At 56.5% G+C, this 24290-nt stretch overlaps 1 protein-coding gene across 1 annotated transcript in view; it reads right to left on the bottom strand.

Annotated features, from left to right (window-relative positions):
* Window positions 1-3662: 3662 nt before the first annotated feature.
* ADAMTS7 (ADAM metallopeptidase with thrombospondin type 1 motif 7) overlaps window positions 3663-24290 on the bottom strand; it is a 45178-nt gene continuing 24550 nt past the window's right edge. Inside the window, exons 16-24 of the mRNA XM_032194862.1 lie at window positions 22888-23029; window positions 20633-20759; window positions 20279-20492; window positions 15693-17477; window positions 14447-14599; window positions 13698-13871; window positions 12847-12993; window positions 12350-12509; window positions 3663-5505 (exon numbers count right to left, since the gene is read on the bottom strand). Of these exons, the coding sequence (XP_032050753.1) occupies window positions 5336-5505; window positions 12350-12509; window positions 12847-12993; window positions 13698-13871; window positions 14447-14599; window positions 15693-17477; window positions 20279-20492; window positions 20633-20759; window positions 22888-23029 (3072 nt within the window). The 3' untranslated portion in view covers window positions 3663-5335. The remainder of the gene's footprint in view (window positions 5506-12349; window positions 12510-12846; window positions 12994-13697; window positions 13872-14446; window positions 14600-15692; window positions 17478-20278; window positions 20493-20632; window positions 20760-22887; window positions 23030-24290) is intronic.

The raw sequence follows: 24290 nt of genomic DNA, 5'->3' as shown, positions 1-24290 counted from the left end.
ACATGGGAACGAGCTTTTCCCAAGCAGCTCAGGTCACTGTGCCAGTACAGGTGGAGCCTGCAGGGGCAGGGCAGGGCTTCAGCCCTGCTGCCCTCCTTTCCTGCCCCTACATGCCAGGGGTTTGGCAGCACCAGCTCTGGCTGCCCTCTATAGCTACGAGCCCTCTCCACAAACTTGCTGCCAGATCCTCGCCCTGTTCTTTCCCATATCGGTCACTGTCCCCTAAAAAGAGAGTTCTTGCATTTTTCAACATTTTTTCTTAAGTTGTGCCTGCCTCCTGCTTTCAGGGAGCCGGAGGCCATGTGGGGACAGTGGATCTAATCCTGTCTGCAGTACGAGGGAGGATGAGAGGAGGATGTTAAGAGGAGGCTGGAAGGAGAAGCAGTGGAGGTTTTGGGGGTTCCCAGTGACCTCGGGACATGCCCTGTGCCCACGCCAGCACTGCTGGGAGCTGCGACCTCCTCGACACAAGGCAACGCCAGCTGCTGTGGTGTCCTGGCCTTGGTGGTTTGCTTGGTGGCACTGCAGTGAAATCATCTGTTTATACATAAAAGTCTTCATAAACATAAATGGGAAGCCTGTGGAGAAACAGGTTTTGTATTTACAACTGGCCCTGAAAAAAGACAAGCCAAGTCCTTCGGCATCAGGGACGTTTGGTGTCGTGGGTGTCAGGATGGTTTTCAGAGGGGCTGCAGCTGCAGGCTGGATGGGAAGTAGCAAAATCTGGGAGGAGAAGTCATTTAAGCCAATATTTCTGTAATCGTAATGAAAACAGCAGGCAAGGTTTAACAATTAGTGGGAGAAGCGGCCTGGCTAAGGGCTTAGTTCCCCCGGTGCTGGCACTGAGCATTGGATGAACTTTAACTCCCGAGCACACCCCGCGCTGCCCAGCCAGCTCCTGCTCCCACACCACACCTGAGCAATCACTTCAAAGCTGCACTTTGGGGCACATTGCCTTCAGGGTCAAATCATTTCTCAAATTTGTTTGATCAACAGCTTGTCAAGAATGGAGCTGCATGATGTGATGGTTTCCCCTCGTGCCAGATCCGCCGTCTGCGGGTGGATGATGTGTTACGCTGAAAAACGGCAAGTGAAACCTGTGAGCAAATCTTTCCCTGCTCCCTAATTAGCAGCAGAAGTTTACAATAGATGTCAGGAAACTTAACTGAAAGCCTCTTCAAAAAAACATATTGTTTGCTCTATTTCCTTTGTGGGAAATACAGGAAAAAACTACTTGTGAGCATCTGCTCTGAGCCCACGTCGGGTGCGCTGGGGCGGCCGGAGGTCAGGGGCTGGGGGAGGCCGGGGGCTGAGGAGGAGCACGGCCCCCACCCGGCAGTGCCACTCCCTGGGCGAGGTGTCCAGGCACAAACACCGTGCATTGCTGCAGCTCTTGGTGAGCCCCCCAATGCTCAGTGTCAGGAAAGTTTCAACTGAAAGCACTGGCACAGCTCTCTCCATTTTTGCCCGTCTGGGTTTGAGTTCTTCCACTCAAAGGGGCACTGCTGCTGTGCTGTGCCCGACTGCCACCCCCCAGCACCTTGTGGTAGCCGTCAGCAGCTGGAAGCTGCGCAGGGGGAGCTTTGCTGCCTTGGGTTTTGTTTAAAACATCAGAAAGGGTGCCCTGCAGAACCTTGCAGAGCATCGGTCCCATTACGCCACGCATGTGCTTCCCGACTTAGCACGGTGGTGGTGGCACAGCGAGGGGCCCTGCTGCCTGTGTGGCCGTGTGTAGTCACACGAAACGTGCACAGCTGTGAGCAGGTCGGTGTGCGCAGACACCAGCAGCCCGCAGTGTCCGTGATGAGGACAGAATTGGTGCAGTCTGTGCCACGCACACCGAAGCCCTCAATGACACAATGCCTTGAGACCAACTCACTTGAAACAGGAGACATTTCCCAGCCTTGCCTTGCTCCGCTATCAGTGGCTGCTGTGATTAAGCTCGGCTAGATTTGTTTAAACGTGCATTCCTGCCCAAAAAGCCAGCCCGCAGCACCCGTTAAATTGACCCAGGGCACCGCGTCCGGACGGCAACTGGCTGCAAGAACAACGTGCCCGGCAGCTTAGCAGGGAAACCAAATGTTTTTCAAACAGGTCAAGTAAAACCGAGCGGACAAAGGTCAGAGAGACTCCGAGTCCCGCGCTGCGAAGGTTCACAATTAGTGGGAAAACCCGCCTTTGCTGTGTGGCAAATGAAGCATACGTGTTGTGCACAGTTGGTCTTCAATGGGGTCTTTCTGAAGTAATGAACCAAAAGTATCTTATAATGACAAATTGAATGCATCCCGGTAGCCACATATCCTGTATCTGTGATGAAAAGCATCGCTTAGGGCTTTTCTTCTGCAAGGGCTATTGCCAGCGAGGGCTGGGAGGGGAATGCTCCAGGGCCCAGGGTGCGCGGCACCGTCCCGGCGGGCAGCGTGCGAGGCCACCGAGCTCGGGGACCGTGGCCGTGGCCTCTGAAGAGCAAGCAGACCGCACCTTTCCTGGTGACACCGGAGCACGAACAGCGCCAGGAAAATGAGTAAGCCTTGTAAGACACGCTAAGGAGAAAACGGAATAGTGACTGCAGAGCTGGGGTGAGTTCTGGGAAGAAATGACGCCTGCTGCAGCTGCAGCCCCCAGGTGCCCGGCCTGGTGCAGAGCCGGGTGGGACGGGCAGCCAGCGACCCCCCTGCTCTGCTGCTGCACATAGGATCTGCTCAGCAGAATGAAATTCAATTTTCTTTTAAAAAAAAATGTCCAGAAGCTGGAACCTGACGTGTTCTTGCTTTTCTCTTTCACACTCTGCTCTAATTAACGTAGCAAAAAGGATAAACTTGCTTTCCTGGTAAACCACGCCCTTAGATACTGCAGAGAAAAGCAGTTTCTATTCCAAACATCTTCTGATTTATAATCGCTTTTCTGCATTCATGTGCAGACTACTGCTGTGGTTATTTCTAAAGTAATGACCTTCTAGTATTGACACATTAATGAAACTTTTTTTTTTTTTTTAATAAAAAAGGCATTTCTGTTTAGCTCCTTGGTTACAAGCAGCAGGTCCAAACACCAATATTGACAATGCAGAGCAAGGAAATATCCCAGTCTGCTCCTGGGCTCGGTCTGGATTTGCTGCGAGAGGAAGCGATGAGCTCTGCACCCCCCTGCACACCCTCTGGTTTAGAGCAGGTCCCGCTCTCAGAGGTGTTTCACCTCTAATGTATTGAAGTGCAGATAAATCAGGGAGAATTTAAATAATTCTTGCGATGAGCGTCTGCGTTTCGATGTGAGCTGCCTGCGCTGGCTGTGGTGTCACACACGGAGCAGCAGCGTTTTGACTCGGGCTGCTTCGTCCTTACAGTTGGCACTGAAATGAGTTGATTTGCAATCCTGGAGTCAGCAGCACCGCAATCCAAAGCTGAAGCCTTTAGGTTTGTGCGTGCCAGTACTTTACCCCAAATCTATAGAGCTCAGATTGTAATCACACAAATCCCAGTTTCAATCGGCTGCCTTAAATGATTTTCAGATGCAAACTGATTGCTCCATTCTGCTGCAGCTAAGATGAGAGTAATCAAACCCCTGCTGTTGTCAGTACCTAAAGAGCCTCCACTTAACTGAGTTTTCAGTGAAAAGCCCTTTAAAATTCCCCAAAGGGAAGAGAAAATATGAAACCCTTCCATTTCCTTCGGTAACTGTTTAATTTAACACACTTATGAGCTATAGCCATTAAAACCCAACACATTTGGAGGCTGTTCCTCAGCAAAACCTCGGAGCACTGACAGAAGCAGAGGACGGATGGTGCCGACGCAAAGGAAAACAGGAATGCACGCAGGCTTTGAAACACAAAAATTGACACCACATTGGAAAGGAGTACAACACAAACAGTGAAGTCTTGGCTTGTTTTACATACAAATTACACACAGGAATTTCCCTTGTTACGCGGCAGTGCTGCACGTTGTCCCAGACAGTACAAATGAAGAAAAAAATCCATCCTGGACTCTGTGACCGCATTGCTCAACACAGGGCAGCTCGTGCCGGGCTCAGGCCTTCTTCCATTCAGTGTAGCGCAAGCAGGGTTGTGTTCGCGGTCTCCCCAGTTTCATCTTCTATAGCCTGAAGAGTACCACAGAAAGGACGTGCCACCGAGATGCTCCCGACACCCTCCAGGAACCAACCCAAGAGCAAAACCTCCCCAGACACCGAGGATCAGCACACGAGCACCGGCTGCGAGGGCTGCGCGAGCCGAGGTGCCGCTCGTACAATAGCAGATACTCTAGATAAAAGAATCGACTAACCTTAACAGAAGTGACTCTATATAAGCAGAAAGAAGGGTTTTAGCTTGGCGAGAGCACAGAAAAACACCTTAACCAACCATTACACTTCTATGCCATAACTGCATACGGAAATCCAGTTGTGTGAGTACAATTCACTTTGCCAGTCGGGCTTTGCGAGGAGCCACGCAGCCAAGGGAAGTGCGTGGGGTTTGCCGGGCAGAGGCTCCCAGCTGGGGCCAGAGCTGCTTCCCATCTCTGTCATCAGCACGTGCAGGGGCCTACGCTGTCGGACTCCAGAGCAAGACTCATTTCATTCATGCCTTGATGTCCCTAACCAGTGCCTCCACACTGCCCAGGAGCGTGGGCGATGGCTTTGCAGCAGAAGCCAGCAGCGGGATGAAGAGGGCAGAGCCCTTGTGTGCGCTGCGAGCCTGGGACTGCTGGTGGGAACTGAAGCCGAAAGCTTTCTGCCTCTGATCTCTCTCCATTTCTTAAATTACAGTTATTTAGCTTCAGTGCGTAAACAAGTCAATGAAAATTACAGAAATGGGTTGCCAGCTTCCAGACCCTTAAGGGAAAAAAAATGACTCCACATGGTCAGCTGTAGTGGTGGAATGACAGATACTCACGTACATATATAAAAATAATGATAAAAGTCAGGAGTTTCGTGCTGGCCTGCCAACACCATCAAGAGGCTTAAAATGTCAAGTGATAGCACCATAAGCATTTCTGAGAAGTCTCCCCCAAATTATTGCTGCTTTAAGTTTCCCTTCCCTAAAATGCTTTCTCTTTGCTCGCTCAGTGCTGGCTGCAACCCCGACGGAGAGCTGCGCCCGCCCCGGCCCATTCCCCGTGGGACCCGCGCACCCAGCCCGAGCCAGACGCAATTTTTCAGACTGAAGGTTTGAGCACCGTTACGTGGAGCACAAATACAACAAATGGAGCCTTCCCTGTGTTTTGCAAGAGCACCGTGTGGCGACAGAGCAGCACGCCCAGCTGCTCCCCAGCTCCCTGCCGTGCCGCAGGGCTGCTCCCGGAGCCGCCGCGGGTCCCGGTGCTTTCTGCCCTCGGGGACGGTCCTGTCACCTCCTGGAGGCCCGCTCGTCCCCGCGGTCCCGGCCGGGTGCGTGGTGCCCGTGCTGGCGGCAGCTCTGGCAGCACTGGACGTGGACCGTCGGGAGGTGGCACCTTCCCAGCACCCGCAGGGTCTGGCAGAAGCCGAACGTCAAGCGGTCGCGCTCGCAGACGAAGCCTGGAGGGGATGCGAGAGGACAAGGACAGCGTTACTGCCACGGCACCCGGACGGTTATCAGGCATTTGACAGCACAGCTGGCAGGGACCTCAGAAAATGCAGAGCCCGCCTTCGTCTGAGCAAAGTGCCCGCAGCCGCTGCTTCCTCCACAAGCACCCGGCAGCCGCAGGAGCCCTCTCCAGGACTGGTGGCACCACTCAGGCACTTCATCCACCCCCCTGGATGCTGCCCGAAGAGACCTTGCCCCCCACAGAACGCCCTCCCTCATCGCCACGTACAAACCCTGGTGCCGGGCATCCCGTGGGATGTGTGAGGAGGGAGCAGCCTCGCCCCCACCAGCAGCAGAGGCTGCAGGAATCGGCCCCATTCCCGTGCCCCGCTCTGCCCAGCTGCTCGCTCCACCAGAGCCTGGCCGGGCTCGAAGGGGCTGCAGCACGGCACAGCCCCCGCGCCACGCACGCCTTGTTTGCAGGCTCGCCTCGGTGCTGTGCTTGGATTCTTCATTTCCTCCGTTTTCAGTTTACACAAAAACAGGCATGTGCATCACCGGGTCCCACACAGCTGTGCAAAACATTTAAATTACGTCAGTTCTGTCCAATTCACCTCCTGTACAAGTGATTAACTAACACGACGGCTGCTCTGTGGAAAAGGGCAAAGGCTGCTCCTGCAGCTGGCAGCCCTGTGGCCCCCCCACCAAACAGCCCCCACCGGACGGCTCCACAAAAAGCTTTTCCCCTTCCCAGGGCACTTTTTGCTGGGGAAACACCAGCGGTGGGGAGGGAACCGGGGAGCTCTTGCTGATCACTGCCCCACCCCGTCTCCTTTCGGTGAACAAAGGGCTTTGTTTAGGGAAAGGCTGATGCCCCCGTTCCCATGAGGGACAATCTGGTCCTCAGTAGTGAGCGCGAGGGAGCAGCAGATGCAGCACAGAGACTTTTCCTCCCTCTTTGGAGTTCAGTCGCAGCCCTCAGCGCCCCCACCCCGCCAGCACGGAGGTCACTATCCTGTTCTAAAATTAATTTTCTATTTCGGTCGAGGTATTTCCTCTCTTCCTCGCTAACAACAGCTATTTCTGCAAAGCCCTGGTGTCTCTGTGCCCTGAAGAAATCACCTCACACCGATGCTGCTGTGGCTGGGAGCGAGCACCGGAGCCAGCCCTGCACCGTGCGTAAATCGGGGGCTGAGAAGATCTCAGCACCACCACCTGGGGTGCTGGGAACACCAGCAACATTTCGGAGGCTCAGCACTGCTGCGGGAGCCGTGCCGTGCTGGGATGGCCCCGCACAGCACACGGAGATATTCAGCAGGCAGCCGTGCACCTTGTGCTGCTTGGGGCTGCTCCCAAGCAAAAAGCCCGTGCTTATCCCAGCAGCCTTCCTAGAAAGTCACTCATGGATCGCGCCCAAGCTGCCTCCTGCCCTCCCTTGCAGGAGCTGTGGGGGTTTTGCTGCTGGAGCCTCGCTGCAGGGCAAACCTCCCCGGGCTGCAGCGGACGGCTCCGCTCTCGTCTGATCCCTTTCCAACGGGTCAGCGCCCTGGCGCTGGGATGGAAATTCCCACAGCTGCATCGCCAGGCCCTGTGTGCAGGCTGAAGCCCGTCAGCCCCGCCACCGAGAGCTCCCTTCGCACGCTGCACTAACATCCGAGGCGCCCCTGCTGCGGAATGGAAGCCGGGACGGGCTGGGAGGGAGGGCAGAGCCGCCCGCCCCTGCACCAGAGGTGGCCACCACTCCTTCGCCGAGCCCAGGGCCAGGATCCATTTCTAAAAAGCATTTTTATGAAATGAAGTCACCGGGAGCTGCTGAGCGCCGGGGGCTTCCCAGGGCGGCCAGACCCTGGCCCAGCGCAGAGCCCCGGGGTGGATGCACGCGGGGTCAGACCCAGCGCGGAAAATCTTGGCTGCGCCCGCGGCTCCTCCCTGGAACTTGGGCTTGGGCAAAGGAAGCTGCAATAAGCACTTCATTTTTCAGCTCTTCACAGAAGGTCCCCATAGGTTTGACCCAATTTTCATCTAATCCTTTTATTGTTATTTTTTCTATTAACAATTTTTTTTTTTATAATCCTAACACTTCATCTGAGCGCACGCTCCAATCTTCGAGATGGTGCCAAATTTCACTCTGCAGAAATGGCTTGAAGCAGGGCTTCCCAAATCCAGGCTAAGTCAGCACATTAGAAACTGAAAACCCACACTTCTGCGGTTGTTTTTTTTTAAGCCGGTGTGGAAGTCGTTTTAAATTTCATTTAAGCTTCTGCCTTACAGACCTAAGCATTTACTTTCATACTGGGGAAAAATAAACTTCCTGGTACAGGTTCTGTAAAAACAAGGAGAGGTTGGGCTGAGCGCTGAGCCAGCAGGACGAGCGCACTGAGCCGCTGACCTCTGGCCTGCCGGGTGCTCTCGGAGCCAGCTCCCAGTTTAACCAGTGTTGGCCCCGGCTCTGCTGCTGGGCCTGCGGTGCCCTCCACTGGGATCGAGCACTGGCAGAGGTGCTGCATTTAGCAGCTTTGTTGTAGCCAGCACTGGAGACGCAGTCACTGGTGAGCACGGGAGCGATGTGTGCTCGGATGCCGTTGGTCTCCCCCGCAGCTCATTTCCAGCCCATTTCCAGCTCATTTCCCCGGGCACGGCGCAGTCCCTGCCCTCAGAGCCCCACTGGCAGCACCGTGCTCTTGCAGCACCAGGAACAGCCCCGGCGCCAGGCCAGCGAGGCATTTCTTTGTGCATCACATGCAACGTGAACATCCCTGGTGCTGCACGATGCTCCTGGCCTCAGCTCCCCCAGGCACTGCAAAGCAAAGCCGTGCTGCTCTCACCGAGCACCCAGCACTCCGTCCAGCTCGTGCTGCGCACGCCAAAGCCTGTAAAACTTTGAAAGCTTGGAAAACCAGAGGGAAAAGCAGAAAACGCCAATTTTTCAGGCTCTGCTGTTCAGTCTGAGCCCTGTGGCTCCACGCATCACTGAGGAAGGGTGGCCCCCCTGCCCGGGGGATCGCAGACAGAAGGGGGCAATGGCAGCGCTCAGGAGGCGAGCAGGGATCAGCCCTTTGTTGGAGTCTGGATCCAACAGAGAAATTCTCATTTCCTAAGAGCTGATGCCGAGCCAGAACTGGAGGATTTTCCCTGCACTCAAGAAAAACAACTGTGCTGTCTTCCACTTCATTCTTATGAATAAAGGGAGGAGTAGGAAAAGCCAACTCCGCTGAAAGAAGCCTCTGAACATGACCCCGAGCTTCCTCCCCAGAATTGGAAACCACTTCCAACGCGCCGTGCCCAGAGCATCCCGCAGTGCCTGTGGGCACCCTGCAACGGGCACGGAGGCAGCAGCACGCGGCCGTTTCGCATCGATGGGCTCCTGATTCCTTCACATCTGTTTGTGTACAAGATTGGGCAGGGTAACAGTGCTGGGCAGCAGCCCTGAGCCCTCTGCTTCCAGAGCCTGGGGCGAGCATTAACGCGCAGCTGAGGGTGCTGACCCTGCGGGCCGTGGGGAAAGCTCTCCATCAGTTTTGTCCTTCCTTTCCTTGCTTTTAGCACTTGCAGCCTGAGCCAGCTGCCCCGTGCCCACACAGGGTGTCCCGTGCCGTGCACCCAGCACCCAGCGCGGGAGGTGAGCTGATTTTTTCACCCTAACTGTTCGCACTGGACACTGGAGCCCATTGCAATTCACACTTTCAGAAACCTAAATGTACTCACAGCTTGCCAAGGAGGGGGGAGAAGCATCTTCCCTGCCATTACCCATCCCAAGGTCATTCACATAAAGCGTGCAGGCACTGCACTAAGCAAGACCCCGCTGCTCTCAGCTGGGAGAGGAAATGTGCCTTTCCTGTTCCATCTGTAGGACAATTACTGTGCTTTCTCTTGCGGTGTGCAGGTTTCAGCGGGAGCTGCACTGGGCTGGGGCTGCACGGCCCCTGCCGTGGAAGGCAGGGTTGTAGGTAAGGCTAAACTGTGCAACAACCACTGCTGCTACATTTCCTAAAAGCCAGAAGACTCCTTTCCCAAGCTCCCGCTCTCTATTGACGGCTGCTGTTAATTAGCAGTAGGTAAAGGGCACTTAATGACTCGGCCAGCAGTGCCTCCCTGTCTCGCCACGAGGATGCAGGCTTCCATGCTCAGCTGAGAGCAAACTGGAATTCGCTGCAATTATTTCTAGCGGGCATCCCTTGTGGACAAACTTAGCTGTATGCAGAGCCATGAATAATTTCATTCCCCCACCGAAAGCAAGAAGGAATACAATGTCTAATTGCCAATTAATCTCGAGGTGGCTGGAAACACAGCCAGCCACCGGCTGGGGAGCCAAACACAGGGGTGGGAGGAGGAGAGGAGCCCGGGGTCTGCCCTCGTCCAGGCTGTCCCAAACCAGCTGACCTTGGCGCTGCTCCCGGGACACGAGGCTGAGCCCCCCCTTCCCGCTGGCAGGGAACATCTGCCTAATTCCTAGAGAAACCACATCTAGGGCCCGTTTGTGCATACTTGTTCTGGGGCCAGCCGTGCTCTTTAATTCCTTTCCCTCTCCGGGATCTGACGGCTGAGATCCTGATGGGCAACGACCGTCTGCTAACGCATCCCAGAAAACTGGGGAGAAAAAAAACCAAAGGGTTTCTCTAGGAATTAGGAATGATCTGGGAACAGGAGTGGCTGATGTGGGCGTCAAAGCTCCGCTTGGGCTCCAGGCGCAGGCACGGCTGGGATCAGCACAAGAAGCCTTCCTGAGACCAACGCTGCTCTTATCTCTCTGGCAGCGTGTCCGCAGTGCAGCAGATCCGCTCCCACTCTTATCACCTCGGAAGAGCTGCCAAGAGCAGAGGCGTCCCTCGCGCCCCTCTGGAGTGAGCAGCAGCAGCAGGGCTTTCCTGGCACAGCACCGGGACACCCCGCACAGCCCCTGGGACCTGCACTGGGGGCAGGAGCTTCGCCTGGGGATGGCTGAGCAGGGCAGTGTCCATCCCCACGCACCCACCGGTGGCTCCTCCATGCTCTTGCCTTGCTCTCAGGCCTTGCTCTGAGCTTCTCCTGGGCATGGGGCGACCAGCCACGGGCTTTGGGTCCTCCTCCGGGTCCGTGCCACCTTGTGCTTGGCCCCAACTCGGACACATCCGAGTGCCTGGTGGGCTCGGGTGCTGCCTGGGAGCCATCTGAGGACACAGCCGACCTTCTCTTCCCCACTCACAGCTGGATTCAGCCCTAAAACTACAGGCGCACTTAAAAATAACTTCTGTGTAATCATCAATTAATTTATAACCTAGCGACAGAACAGGATTCTGGTTTTAATTAATTCCAACCTCCTTTAATTGGAGAGGGCCAATTGCCAGTGAGATGTTTGTTTGTTTGCTCTGTTCCATCTCCTTTAAAAATCCGTCTGATTATGTTTTAACATTCAAATTCTGCTGAGGTTACTCACATTTTTGCTCCCCAAGCCCAACACGAGCTTGCTGGTACCAGCGCACTTCGTGTTACAGGAGATGGAGACTCCTTGTCCTCCTAACGTAAACACTGAATCCCCACAGCCTTCATTAATCTTGTGCAATAAAGATCCTTTAAAACACAGGAAAGGGCTAGAGTTTATGTTCATGCCTTTTCTGGGAGCCTCTGCCTGTGGATTTACACATCTGTGATTTCCTGCCATGTGAAAGTTTTGTTCCTCCTCGGAGTTTGGCAGGAAATGTTTGTATTTCCAAGAGGCGTTTCCTGCCCTGGGCTGCGGCCAGAGCATTTATGTCACTTCGAAGCCAGAATCGTAACATTTATTTGTGTGCTTCCTACACATCCCCACGGTTATTCTGGTACAACCTTGGCCGTGCCGAGCATCCACGCGGCTCTCGCCGCCAGCCCGTGCTGGTGGGAACATTCCCCTGACAAAAGCAGCCGGTGCCGTGGGCACCTCCTGCAGAGGTGCCACCTCCATGATGAACCAGGGAAGCTGCAGGGGGAGCAGGGCTGCCTGCAGCACCCACACAAGGTGGCACGGGTAAGGGACGGGGCTGTGGGGTGTCCCCCCTGCGGGGCCAGCTCCAGCTCCCCCAGCTCTGCCTTATGGCCAGCTCCCGTGGGTGAAATGTTCCCTGCTGGGCAGACAAAAAGCTTTGTTCTGCGGACACATTGAGAAGATAAGGCTGATTAATGATTAGTGTGCCAATATCAGCGGCATCTAACCCCCCATTATATTGCTTTTCCTCTGAAGAGCTCTCAACCTTTGTGGCGTGCACGTTTCTGGCTAGCAGGGAGCTGCCCGCTGCCACGGACACGTTTCTCTGACTGAATGGGAAAGTGAGGAAGCCAACCCAGTGCCCATGCTCGTCTCAGAAGTTTTATAATGGTCGGAAAGCTTCACCTCGTGGTCTTTAGTTCTGGCTCCCTCTTTCCAAGGAACACACCACTGCTGCCCCAGGTTCCTCCACAGCAGCCCCGCTGGTGGGTGCTGGTGGTCCCTTGGCAGTCACACCTGCATGGGTGCTCGGGAGCACTCTGTGCTTGCACTGAAAACGCAGCACCCTTGTGTGAAGCTAGAAGTTTTCATGCCCAGCCACAGCACATAACCTCCTGTACCTCTCGTCTTTCTCCACTATGACTTCTGTCAGTCTTATGTGAAGTAAAACATCGACCCCAACCTCAGCCCTGACCATCCAGGCACTGCAGCATGACCCAGACACACGTTTACACCCATCCCCTCGAAACCAAGCGAGGATAGCTGTTGGCAACTGCCTGAGTGGCAGCGTGGCACCGTCTGCCTGGAAAGGGGTGACACCAGACAGCTCACACAAGCTCTTGGGGAGAACGATCGCATCAAAAAGAGAATATTTAGTCACCAGGAGTAGCACAGCCCACGGGGTGTTACTCACTCACCCGCCTCGGTGCCTTCGCAGTCCTGCGGGTTGCACTTCTGCGTGCTCTCAGGCCAGGGCTCGTGGTCGCAGAGGCTGCTGTCCTCCTCCACCTGCCCCGTCTGCGTGTTGATGCACTTCACCTGGCGCCGCTGGATGCCCCCGCCGCAGGGCGCCGAGCACTGCGGGAGCAGGCAGAGCTGTCAGCTGGGCCGGCAGCACCAGGCCCTGGGGAGTTTTTCTGCTTTTATTGCACCACTCCCCGGTTTGGTTTGGAAGGCTGTTGTTTTTTTTACCCCTGCTCCTTGCATTCGTGCAAGAGCTGTTCCCATTCTGCCACGTGCTGCAGACGAGGGTGCCCAGCCAACTTGGGCGTGGGGCAGATGGCACTGACCAAGCTTATTGGCTTCAGTAGCCACGGCAACGACAGCACCAGGAACATTTTTAGCTATTACTTTTTGTAAAGAAACCATGGGAGGGGGGCACACGGCACCTCTCAGCCCAGATCTCCGTGCTCACCTGCCCCCAGGAGCCCACCACCCAGCCGGTGCAGGGGTGGGTGTTGCAGGGCCGGGTGTTGTTGGGCCGTACGGCCTCATCGCAGCGGCTCGGCTCCGGGCACGTCACCAGGCGCTCCTGCTCCCCTCCGCCGCAGGGCTCTGAGCACTGCAGGGACAAAACTCGTCAAAAGGGGAAGCCAAAAGCATGGTGGAACAGCAGACACACTCCGTGCTTTGGACTCTTAAGGAAAAAAAGAATGAAAAATGCCCCTACCAACGCATAAGCAAACACAAACCCTGCTTCCAGGGTCAAATGCCAACTTAGCAGCTGCAGCTGCTATCAGTGCGTGGTTTCCTTAGGGAGATGGGTGCTCTACACTAGCTCAAAGTATTCCAGAGGCAGGCAGATACAGGAGATGTGCTGCAAGCATCAGCTCCTACATTTAACAGGCAACCCCAGCCCACTGCCCAGGACAATCACCCGGGCTCAGGCGATGCTCTCCCCTCTGCCGCACACCTCCCCTGCAGCAGCTGCCCTGCGCCTCGTGCCCTGGGCAAACACCAGGTGCCAGCCCAGCAGGGGGAGATCTGAAAAATAATTGTGGATGTGAAACAGCGCATCACAAGCACACAGGCTGTAGACTGTTTCTGACGTGACCTCACTGCTCGCCATCACCTTACAGCTCACTTTTTGGTAAAAGGCAACAAACAACTCCCTCCTCCTGTGTTTATCTGCAAAGAGCTCTCAAAAATTTGAAAACAGCCTGGCTGACACCTCTCCTCGTGCACCATGCCCACTCCAGGCACAGCACCCTGCCGTGATGCGCTGGGATGTGTGGGCACCACTCAGCCCCGGCCAGCAGCACCTACCTCTCTCCAGGAGGACGTGTACCAGTCCAGGCACGGCGTGCTCTGGCAGGGCATCTGCGCCGGCGGTTTGTAGAGGACAGCCTGGCAGTGGAAGGGCCGCAGGAGCCTCTGGTCCCTGGTGTCGATGCAGTGCACGTCCCGAACCTTCACCCCTCCACCGCAGTTCCTGGAGCACTGGGCAAAGGAGAGGCACGTCACGCTGCAGCCAGGGGCTGGTGCAGGGCAGTCCCACGGGATAAAATAACGTACTGACGTGCTCTGCCTTGGGTTGGCTTGGGATAATGCTCAACCTCTCTACACCTAAAAGCCTGTGGAGCTCCCAGCTGCAACAAAACAAAGCCTTTTTGCATCAGGCAGCTGCTGATCTCCCATCCACGTGTCTCAGAGATGGAGGCCACGCAGAATAACACGGGCTGTTCGCCGCTGTTTAACCCAGCAGATTCCTCCAACCTAACCGCAAACACGTCCTGCTGCTGTGGCTTCTCAACAGCTCTTTGCAGACTTTCAAACCTTCCTTCAATGAGCTTCAGCAGTGCTGGCTTTTAAACCACCCCATTACTGTGGGATAAAGTCATTTAAACTCTGTGCCAAGCGCAAGATCTGACCTCTGCTTTTGCAATCCACGGGGCAGGAGCACGCACGGACAGCGAATAACCACCCGCGCGGCGGGCACCTGCTGCTGCCCTTTCCCTGTGCGTTAGGAAGGGAAATGGTGTGGAAGGAGAGGCAGGGCAAGCTCGCCTGCTTACCTTACTCCAGTTCCCCACGCGCCAGGACGAGCACGGCCTCAGGGAGCACCTCCTGGCGGGGACGGGCTTGCTGGCAGCAGCGCAGTGCCGCTCCGTGCCCGTGCTGCAGCGCACGCTGCGCCAGATCGCGCCCACGCCGCAGGTGGCCGAGCACTGCAAAGAAAAAGCAGCCCCTAAAGCACCCGGGGGCAGCCTCGGCTCATGGCCCCCTCCCGGGGAGCAGGAGGGTGATGGAGGAACGGGACCGGGCCGTGGTGAGGCAGGGATTCACCCCTCACTTTGGAGACTGCTCTGAATTACTTTTCAGCAGTGTTTTCATCTCGAAAGCCTGTGCAGGGGTTTCCGAACAGACTAGCTCAGCGTAACCCCGTGCCAGGCACTGCCCTGGTGCTGAAGCCGAGAGCAGGGCTCTCTCCAACACTGCCGACGTCCCGCCGGCTCCGTGGGGAGCACCTGGGGATGCTCGGTGCCCCCTCACAAAGCCCCCATGTGTGACTCTATTTCACTGACACCAACTATTGTCCTCCCATTTACTGGCTCCTTTGTGCAACCTCCCGAAAAGAGCTCCCCAGCGCTCGGTCTCCAGTGGTTTGCGGCACAGAAGGCTTCTTATTTCTGTGCTTTCTGATAAAAGCCCATTCCCAGGGATTGCAGAAGCCATTTGTCTGTCACTGCAAGCGCAATGCAAAGAGCAGCCACGGGACAGCTCCGCAGTAAAGTGAGAGCTGATAATTACAGATAATCCCCCATTCACTACGCCAAGCACAGCCCCTTCCCTGCGGTAATTTGCAGCCTTAATGCACCTTAGCCTTGACATTTCTGTCATTTTGGGGCGTATTTTAAACCACTCTTGCCAATAAAATGACAGATGTTTGCTCCTGGGCCAGACTCTGCTCTCACCATGTGCCCAGCCACAGCAGGGGCTCAGTGTTCTCGGCTCCTCCTGAGCTGGCAGTGCCACTGCAGAGGGCAAGGAGCTGCCACGGCCGGTGCCTGGCAGAGTTTTGGCTGCAGCGAGGGCCACAGGCACCGACTCACACTGGCTTCACCCCATGGCACTCGGTGCTGTCAGCATTTGGCCAAAATGCAAAAATGCCTGAGTTAGCTGCGTGCAGAGAGCAGTGCCCCAGAGAGTGGTCCTGGGAAGGGACAGGTCTGCTACCTCCAAACCAGCCCCATTACACCTCTAAAGGGACACAATAATGGGACACAATAATAGGACACAATAATGGGACACAAAACCTACCTCGCTCCAGTTGCCGACCTCCCAGCTGGGTGTCACAGCGGCTGTTTCAGCAGTGGATGGCAGCAGCGAAGCCTCGTCCTGCCCCCAGAGCCCTGGGGGCATGGGAGTGGGCTGGGATCCCTCCTGCTCCCCATCTCCATCTCCATCTCCATCTCCATCTCCATCTCCATCTCCGTAAGCAAATGTCCTCGGGGCTGCTGATGCTGATGGGGAGCGCTGCCCCGGAGCCGTGCTGCCCATCTGGGCCATGCTGGAGGTCTCGGGGGGGTGTGTGGGGGCTGGCTCCGGGTGCTGCAGCACCCACGTCTCCCCCAGGCTCCCCTCGGTCCACCCCGGAGCTGGGGGCTCAGGGGGGGCCGGTGCCAGGGCAGCTCTCTGAGGGAGGCTGCTGGAGGTGAGCAGCCCAGGAGTGGTGGGGGACACGGACACGGGTGCTGGCAGGGCTGTTGTGGCCACAAAGGGGGATGAGGTGAGGGACAGGGGGGTGTTGTACCCCACCTGCTGCCCTGCCTCCCACGGGGGGCTCCCCGTAGCACCTGCAGGATGAGGGCTTGCAATGGGACCAGCACTTTCAGCGCTCCTGCCCACCTCCTGCTGCGGTCTGTGGGCGGTGGGGGAGGTCGCACCCATCCCCTCTGCCACGTGTGGCTGCTCCTGTGTTGTGTGCGTGCGCACAGTCCCCTCTGCTGCTGGCATTTCTGCCGACTCCTCCTGCTCTTCGGCCTTGGAGGCAGCACCGTTACCATCACTGGTGATGACAAACCCCATTTCCCGTGAGTTTTCCCGGCCCTTCCCGGGGCTGGCAGTGTTATCAGGAGGCGCCGTGCTCGCAGGCTCTCTGCTCCCAGGCTCTCCCAGGCTGTGGGTCGTGCTGTCTGCACCAGCACTGCCCCTGTCAACAGGCAGCGGCGTGGAGGGAGCAGCTGGAGCCCAGGGAGCGATGCTGCGGGCGGCAGCATCCCCATCCCACGTGGGAACAGAGCCTGCCAGCACGGTGCCTGCGGGCTGATCGGGGAGCAGGTTGCCCAGGCTGCTGGGAGAGCCCCAACTCCCTGCAGGCTGCGTGGGCAGCAGCTCCTCGGAGCGGGGCACGAGCACTTCTCCCCCCTCATCACCCGTGGGAGCAGGAGCCGCCGTGCTGGGAGCGGTTGTGCTGGTGCCCTTGTGCTCTGGGGCCACGCCAAGGAGGTCATGGATGACAAAACCCCCTGACTCTGCCTCCCCTTCGCTGTGCACGGGAGCAGAAATATTTGCTTCACTTTGCTTCACCAGATCGTCCCCATTTGCTCCTCCTCCTGGCTCCACGGTGTGCAGGACATCAGCGGGCAGCTCAGGGGGCTCCTCCACATCGTTGCTGCTCAGCTCGGGCTTAGGGACCTCACTTTTGGTTTCCTTCTCGGTGAAGGGGTAATAGGACAGATCCTCATGGAAATTGATAAAATTATAATCATAGTAAAAGTCATCAACAAAGACGTTTCCTTTTCTGGATGAGAAGTCCTCCTCGGTTATGATATTGACGTCGTTGGACTCCGGGATGTTTGGGATTAAGGGGTTAAATTCAGTGATGTGGTTATTGCCGATGTAATCTATCTCATTAAACATTTCCCTGCTGGAAGAGCCGCTGCCGGACCAGTCGGTGTTGGCGTCGTCTAATTTCATCTGGCACTGCGGCAGGGAGCAAATAGTTTCCGAGCTGGGTCTTTGTTCAGGGTCACAAGTCGCCTGGGTATTATTGCTGCAGTACACAGGGCGTCTTTGTGTCCCATTGCCACACGTCGCCGAGCACTGGGGAAGGAAGAGAAACGAACATTTCAGAGCACGGGAGATGCAGGAGGCCAGGGGAAGCGTTGGTTTGGGCTGCCCATGGCTCTGCCTCCGCCACCACCCACCCGGGTCCCCGGTGGTCCCGTCGTGGTGCGGGGCAGTCGGGTGCCTGCTGGGCTCCGGGGCTGTCTCCCCATTTCGGAGCCCCTCAGCAGGGGTACGTATCGCAGGGCATTTTGCTCAGGGTGGTCCCTGTCCTGCACTGCAGCCAGAAGTGATTTTCCCAGGAGATGAGCACCGCAAAGGGCTTTGGATCAGATGAGCTACTAGGTCTGCTCTAAGTGGCCCATCCCCATGAATTCCATCTCTTCTTCTGGAAGGGAATGTTTTAAAGGAGATAATAACAGGGGTGTTGTCCTAGCGAGGATCAATGAGTGGCTTTGTGGAAGACGCCCTCTCCTCCACCACAATGGTCTCTTTGAGGTCGCCCAGTATAGAAGAAACCCACAAGCTGCAGCGAGGGACAGCAATGTTTTCTGCACGATAAGTAAACCGTGGAGCCACGAGCACCACACGTGGGTTGGAGAGGCCACGGGCTGCTGCAGGTTGCTGTGGCAGATGCACAGAGCATTGGTCACGCACAGCAACACGCTCACACATCCCAGCCAGCAAGAATAAGCAATCGCCACGTCAAACAAACCCAGCAGAGGGGATTTCTGCAAAAATCACCGTTCTTTGGATGAAAAGGGATGTGCTAGGGCAAGGGTTTGGTGCACGGCCACCGGCACTGGAAGTTTAAGGTGGGCAGACAGAGCCCTCGGGGTACCTGCAGCACCTCTGCGCTGGGCTGGGCTGGAGATGTGGTCCTCAGATAACACAGACTTGTGAACTTTGAGCCTTTCTTGGTTTTGCTCAGTCCTTGCAAGGCTCCAGTGCCTGGATGGGACCTGCAGCCCAGGAATGTGCCTGGCACAAGGCAGGGTTCGGAACACCAGGGCTGGCCGTTCCCACCCACCGCACAATGTCCCCAAAATCCAGCATCTCCATTCATCTGCCCCTGCAGGTGAGGTGCCAGCAAGCTGCCTCGCCCCACCAGGACGGTGCTGCCGGATCAGGGGGAAGCTCAGAGCTCAGCTTCCACCACGCAGCCAAAATTTCTTAGCAAATGGCTCCGGCTCCATCTGGGAGATAAGCTCCAGGTATCACAGCTCTCCCAGGAGGAGGAGGAGGGTTATTTGCCAAGCCTGGGTTATCAGGAGAGCCCCCAAGGCACAGATAAGGAGCCAGTGCCATTAGCAGCTTGACATGAGGAAGGAGCAGAGCTTGCAGGGTGTTCAGCACCATGCACGGGACCGCAGGAGGCATCGCTGCAGGAGGCATCACAGCGCCAAGCTGCACAGCGGGACGTGCCTCTGAGAGCAGGAGACAGATGCTCTGCAGGCAGAGCCTCGCGTGTTAGCAGCACGTCTGAGAGCAGCACAGCTTCTGCAGGGAGCCTGTGAAGCTGGGTGTGCCTTGCTGCGGGGTCTTTCTGAAAGCACTGCCTCCCAGACCCACCAGAGTGCTTAAACACATGAGCTCAGCAAACTTGCAAATCCCCCCTCAGCTCCAGTGGGCTCCCCACGAGACACACGTGCTGCCCTGCCCGAGGCTCTGCAAGCACAAAAAGCAAAGGAGCCGCTCTGATTGGCACTGGGTGGATGGACCACGCTGCTGGAAAGCTTCCCGGCCCCTCAAATTTCTCCACTTATTGGTGGTGGTGGCAACGGAGAAGAAAGAGGAGTCTCACTTTAAGTGAAGGAAGAACAGAAAAGTCACAGACATCTTAAAATCTCAAGTGCTTTTTTCATGGTTTCACAGACGCGGAGATGGCAAAGCCGAAGAGGAGCAGCACTGGGACAGACCCCGGGGCAACTGGGGATTCGGGGCTTTTCCTTTAAACTATTGCAGCTTTCTTTCTCAACCGAGCAATTGTGGCTTTTGTGGGCCTCTAGAAAAATATTTCTAAATAGCTCTCATTTAGCCTTCAAATTTTCTGTTCGCATTTTTATTCTCTGTTTCTTAGCAACGAGCTCTGCTCCCAGGCTCTGATTTGTCTCCTGGTACTTTCCTTCACGCTGCACACTTTCTGAAACCACTGCTCAAACGAGGAGTTACGGCTCTTTGGTTAAAAACCTCAACCGCAAAAATGCAAAAATAAAAAAAGGCTGCACAGGGTCTCCACCGAACGTGGCATTTTATACGTCTCTCTCTCTCTTTCTCCCTTAAGCACATTGCTGAAGATCTCCCTGAGGATGAGCCCCACTCCTGGCAGCAGCAGCAAGGCAGAACAGCCCCGTGCCAGCTCGTGTGGGCGCAGAGCAGACGCCCACCCGCCGCCACGCACGTGCACAGCACAGCTAGACCCTGGCTGGCCCGCAGCACCTTGCCTCTGCAAGCAGGAAATGGTTGTAAGGTTTCTGCCAGAACAAAGGGGAAAGACTTGTGGGGCTGGAAAACACATTGAAGGCTTTAACACGTCCTGTTTCTGCCCCCTCCGCATCGAGCACGCAGCATGGCCTTGCCTGATTGAGAAAGCAGCAAAACTCAGAGAAAGAGAAGAGGAGAAAATGGGAAAAACACCGCTGCTTGTTCCTTACCGAGACCTCTCTGTGCCATGAAATTCCTTTCTGTGTGATCTGGTGCTGTAATGCAAGCCCCAGACGCACTTTTGTACCAGGAGAACTCTTGCCTGCTCCAGGCTGAGGACATCCTGGTGGCACCTCGTCCGTGCTCTGGCCACCTTTGCAGGGAACTGTGACCACCCCAGCTCCCTGTCTCACCTCTGACCAGTTCCCCACGGCCCACTGAGAGGGACAGGGCACATCCCGATGGCAGGGAGCGGTGGACTCTGGCTTGGAGAGGTGCTGGCAGTCGGCTTGCTGCAGGGCCCTCTGCTCGTCCAGCCCCACACTCTGGATGCAGAGCACCGTCCTCTTCATCAGCCCCGACGTCCCGCACGTGGCCGAGCACTTTTGCCACTCGCCGACCCACCACCTGGGGGAAGATGAATGCTGTAAATGTGCGTGCTGCAGCCAGCACCTGCCCCGTGCCATCCCCAGGCCCCTGCTGCCTCTGCTGGGGTGGTTCGGGCATCGAAATTGTGCTGAGAAGGAGCAAAGGAACAAAGAGCCGACCTGGCGGGGCAGGGCTCCTCGTTGCACGTCCTTTGCTGGTCGTCGGGCCGGGTCAGCGCGTCGCAGTATCGCTCCTCCACAATGCCAGCCAGCTTTTCCACGCAGTGCACGATCTGCCTCTGCACCCCTGGGGACACAGACAAGGCTTGGCTCGACACACAGCTCCAAGCAGATCACTGGGCATCCCGTCAGCAAGCAGCAGGACGCCTCACCAGAACCCTCAGATACCCAAACCAGAAGAAGGAAAATGAAACCTTCACTGGAACTGAAACTGAAAGCTGAGAGCCCACCTCTGCCACTGCACGTGCCCCTCGCATGCTGCCAATGGCACCAACGCTCCCTTCATGCCCAGATGGGAAAAGAAGAGCTGGACACCAGAAAGGTGACATGATCCCTCTATGGTTAGAGCCAGGGAGTGTAACTGTGCTGGAAAACGACGGCCACTGGGTGTGTGTGCACGTGCCTGGGTGTGCAAGCTCACACCCAGGCGCTCGGGGGAGCTTTCTGATGAGAATGGACCTGGCAGCAGCACAATTCCTTCTGGCAGCCTCCTGCCCTGCTGCAGCTCGTGGATAAATCACCCCGAAGCCTCCTGCCCCCGTCCTGCAGCACTCACGGGTGACATTTTTCAGGATGACCTCACTTCCAACACGCTGCCTTCGCTGTCGGCTTTTGTCCTGCTTTTTTGCCACACATACTTGACCCGTGACTCGGGAGGGCTGTAAATAACGCCGACCAGCTGAGCGCAGACGGGCCCGGAGCTGCTGAGCTCTGCTGGGGAGAGCTGCCGGGCACTGTGGCCCTGGAGCTTGGAGGTTTCTGAGCACGAAGCTGGCAGAGATGAGGTCCCTGTGAAAGCTCTCCCAAATCCCAAGTATCTCAGCTCCGGGAACAACTGTGGGGTGAGCAACCTCACTGGCCAGCTCGTGCCTGATGTGCTCCTACCTTTCCCTTCTGTTCTGGAAGCTGTCAAGCCAACCATGCGATGAAAAGTTGGTTTTAAATAAAAGCAAGAGAGCTTGGTTCCCATCCTGTTTGACGGCACGTGCTGCAGTGCAGCATCTCGTGGGTGCCCACGCAAATCCACAGCAAAGAGCTCTTACAGCAAGAATAGGTAAAAAGCTCCGCAAACTCATGCAGCACCACATCCCTCCTGCTTCACGGCAGGAATCAACCCACATCTACCAGGAGAAGGCAGGAAACATCTCCTGGCTTTCCGTGCTGCCTAGAAAGGACAAGTGTCAGTGAACTCCCTTTGCTTTCCACGCAAAGGGATCTTTCCTTTCTCCCTTTAACTTTCACCCAGAGCCATGGCTGCTCTCCAGGCAGCCCCCTCTGCCCCCAGCCTCACCCCGTGCCATGTGCAGGATCTGTTCCCTGCCCGTGGGTACCCTGAGAGCAGCCCAGCGCCATGCTCAGCCCAGCTCTGCTGCTGGGGAACGTTCAGCTGGGGAGAAAGCCAAAAAGCCGAGAGAGAGAGAGAAACAGAGAGAGACCTGATCCTTCTGACGTCTGTTTATGGAGTAAAGTGAAAACACTCACTGCTGTCAGCTCTGCGGAGTGCTGTGAGACTGAACGGCCACACATGCTCACACACACATCCCTCGAAAGCTTCCCATCCCTTGCAGCCCAGGGCGCTCGGGACACAGTGAAGAGGAGGGGAAGACAGGACACGGTGCCTGAACAGGACCACAATGTTCTGCCCCCACCAAGCTCCTGAAATAATCTCCCCTCCAGCCCGGCCAGGCTGCAGACCGGCCATTTGACACTCTCTGATTCCTCTAAAGCTTTTTGTCTCGATCAGCCTGATGGCCCAGGGACACCCGGCGCAGTAACAGGACACCAAAGTGAGGAAAGCGCTGATAAAGAACGGGCTCCTGTGGCTGAGCGTGGCAGGGGCCGCTAGGGAGTTATGACCTCAGCACACGCTGCCTTTTTTTTTCATCCTCAAGACCTCCTGAAACCAAAGACCCAGGAATTTCTAAGCCAAATGCCAGCAGAGTGCTCTGATACGGCTGCGATGGGGAGCGTGGCACGGAGGACGTGCAGCTCTTGCCACCAGCTGCCTCTCCAACGCCTTGGTGCAGCACAGGAACAGCACAGGCCCTGCTGCCTCCCTGCACCACAAAATCCCATCAGCATTTATGCTGTCTAGTGAGGAGACGGGGGACTAAAGGAGGAGAAGTGCTGTCTGACGGGCTGAGCCCCCAGCCCTTTGGGTGCCCCGTGGTGCGGGGCGGCTGTGCCGGACTCACCGGTGCCGCAGGTGGCGGTGCACGTGGTCCAGGAGCCGAAGCGCCAGAGGAACTCGGTCTGCTCGATCTCATTCTCGCTGTCGGCCGGCCGCTGGATGGTGTACTGGTAGCGTACACCGGGGTTGGTCTCCTGGAAAAGCAGCTGTGGGGACACGGCACACGGTGAGGGACGTGCTCAGCACAGGGTGGCCGGGATGGACGTCGCATTGCAGAGGTTTGCAGGGGATAACGACCCACCAAAGCCATGAAGATGTCACTCTCTACCCAGCTCCATGCTGGAGCAGTATTTGTGCTCCCTCTCTCACTGTTGGCCAGGGACGGTGCTGGGCTGGCTGCTGTACCCCAGCAGCAGCACGCGACCGTGTCAGAAAACACACCCTACAAGTGCTCAAAGCAGTGTGAGGGCAGAAGTGCCCCAGCTGAGAGCGCTGGGCTTGTGGCAATGTCAGGTAATAATAAAAATAACAGCGGCAGCGCTGAGAGCTTCCAGGACTTTGGTTTTACGTCTGCTCTGCCAAAGAGCCTGGAAGGATTTCCTTCTTAATTCCCTCCGGTCCCGCTGCCAAACGCAGCTCAGCCCGAGGAGCTCCTCCAGGTTCAGCACGGCCGGGTCCTGCCCCGAGAAGGGCCCCGATGTCCCTGCCCCAGGCAGAGCTGGGTGAGGACGTTTTGTGTGTGCCACAACACCCAGCAAGGAGCCCACCGGCAGCAAACACCCGCGCAGTGGCTGCTAACACATGCTGGGAGGAATGAAAATAATTTCTCCCCGCTCGCTATGTGGCTCTTGCTGCCCTCCAAATGAGTGCGGCTGCTCCTATGGCTAACGTCAGCCCTGCCCAAAGCGCCCCCAGCACCAGTCAGCACTCCCAAAAGGCTTCGAGTTCAAATGTGGTTTTTTTTTTAGCCTAAGTGCTCCCATTATTGCCAAAGCTTTGTTGTTCTTGGAGCTTTTAGCAGGAGCAAAGGCGTCTTTCCAAAACCTCTTCATGAATATTGAAACATTTTTGTCAAAAGGTTTTAATTAGGTTATGAAGCCCAGAAAGCATCCCAGCAATTTGCTGGTGCTGAGCACGCCTGTGTCCTTATTAGCAGGGGAAAGCAAGGCCTGGAGGCAGAGGAGCTGAGGAGCCCTCTCACCCCGAAGCTGTGCAAAAACACAAACCCAAGTTTTTGGCTGGCTCGGGCTGCTGGGCGAGCTGGGGTTGCAGGGACACAGCTCCACAGCTCCGTGCCCACCCCGTCTCTGCACCAAGCAGGGCACCGAGGCCGGGAATGCACACACAAGAAATAAGACCCGGGCTGTGCAAAGCCCCAAATCCCAGGCTCGCAGCAGACCTGATCCTCTCCCTGCCCAGCTCCACCAGCCCGGGCTGCAGGGCACAGCGGGAACCCCCCCAGTTTCC

The sequence above is a fragment of the Aythya fuligula genome, chromosome 11 (assembly GCF_009819795.1).
Source record: "Aythya fuligula isolate bAytFul2 chromosome 11, bAytFul2.pri, whole genome shotgun sequence".
Taxonomy (NCBI): domain Eukaryota; kingdom Metazoa; phylum Chordata; class Aves; order Anseriformes; family Anatidae; genus Aythya; species Aythya fuligula.
Note: the sequence above shows the minus strand (reverse complement) of the source record. Positions and strands in the feature narration are given on the sequence as shown.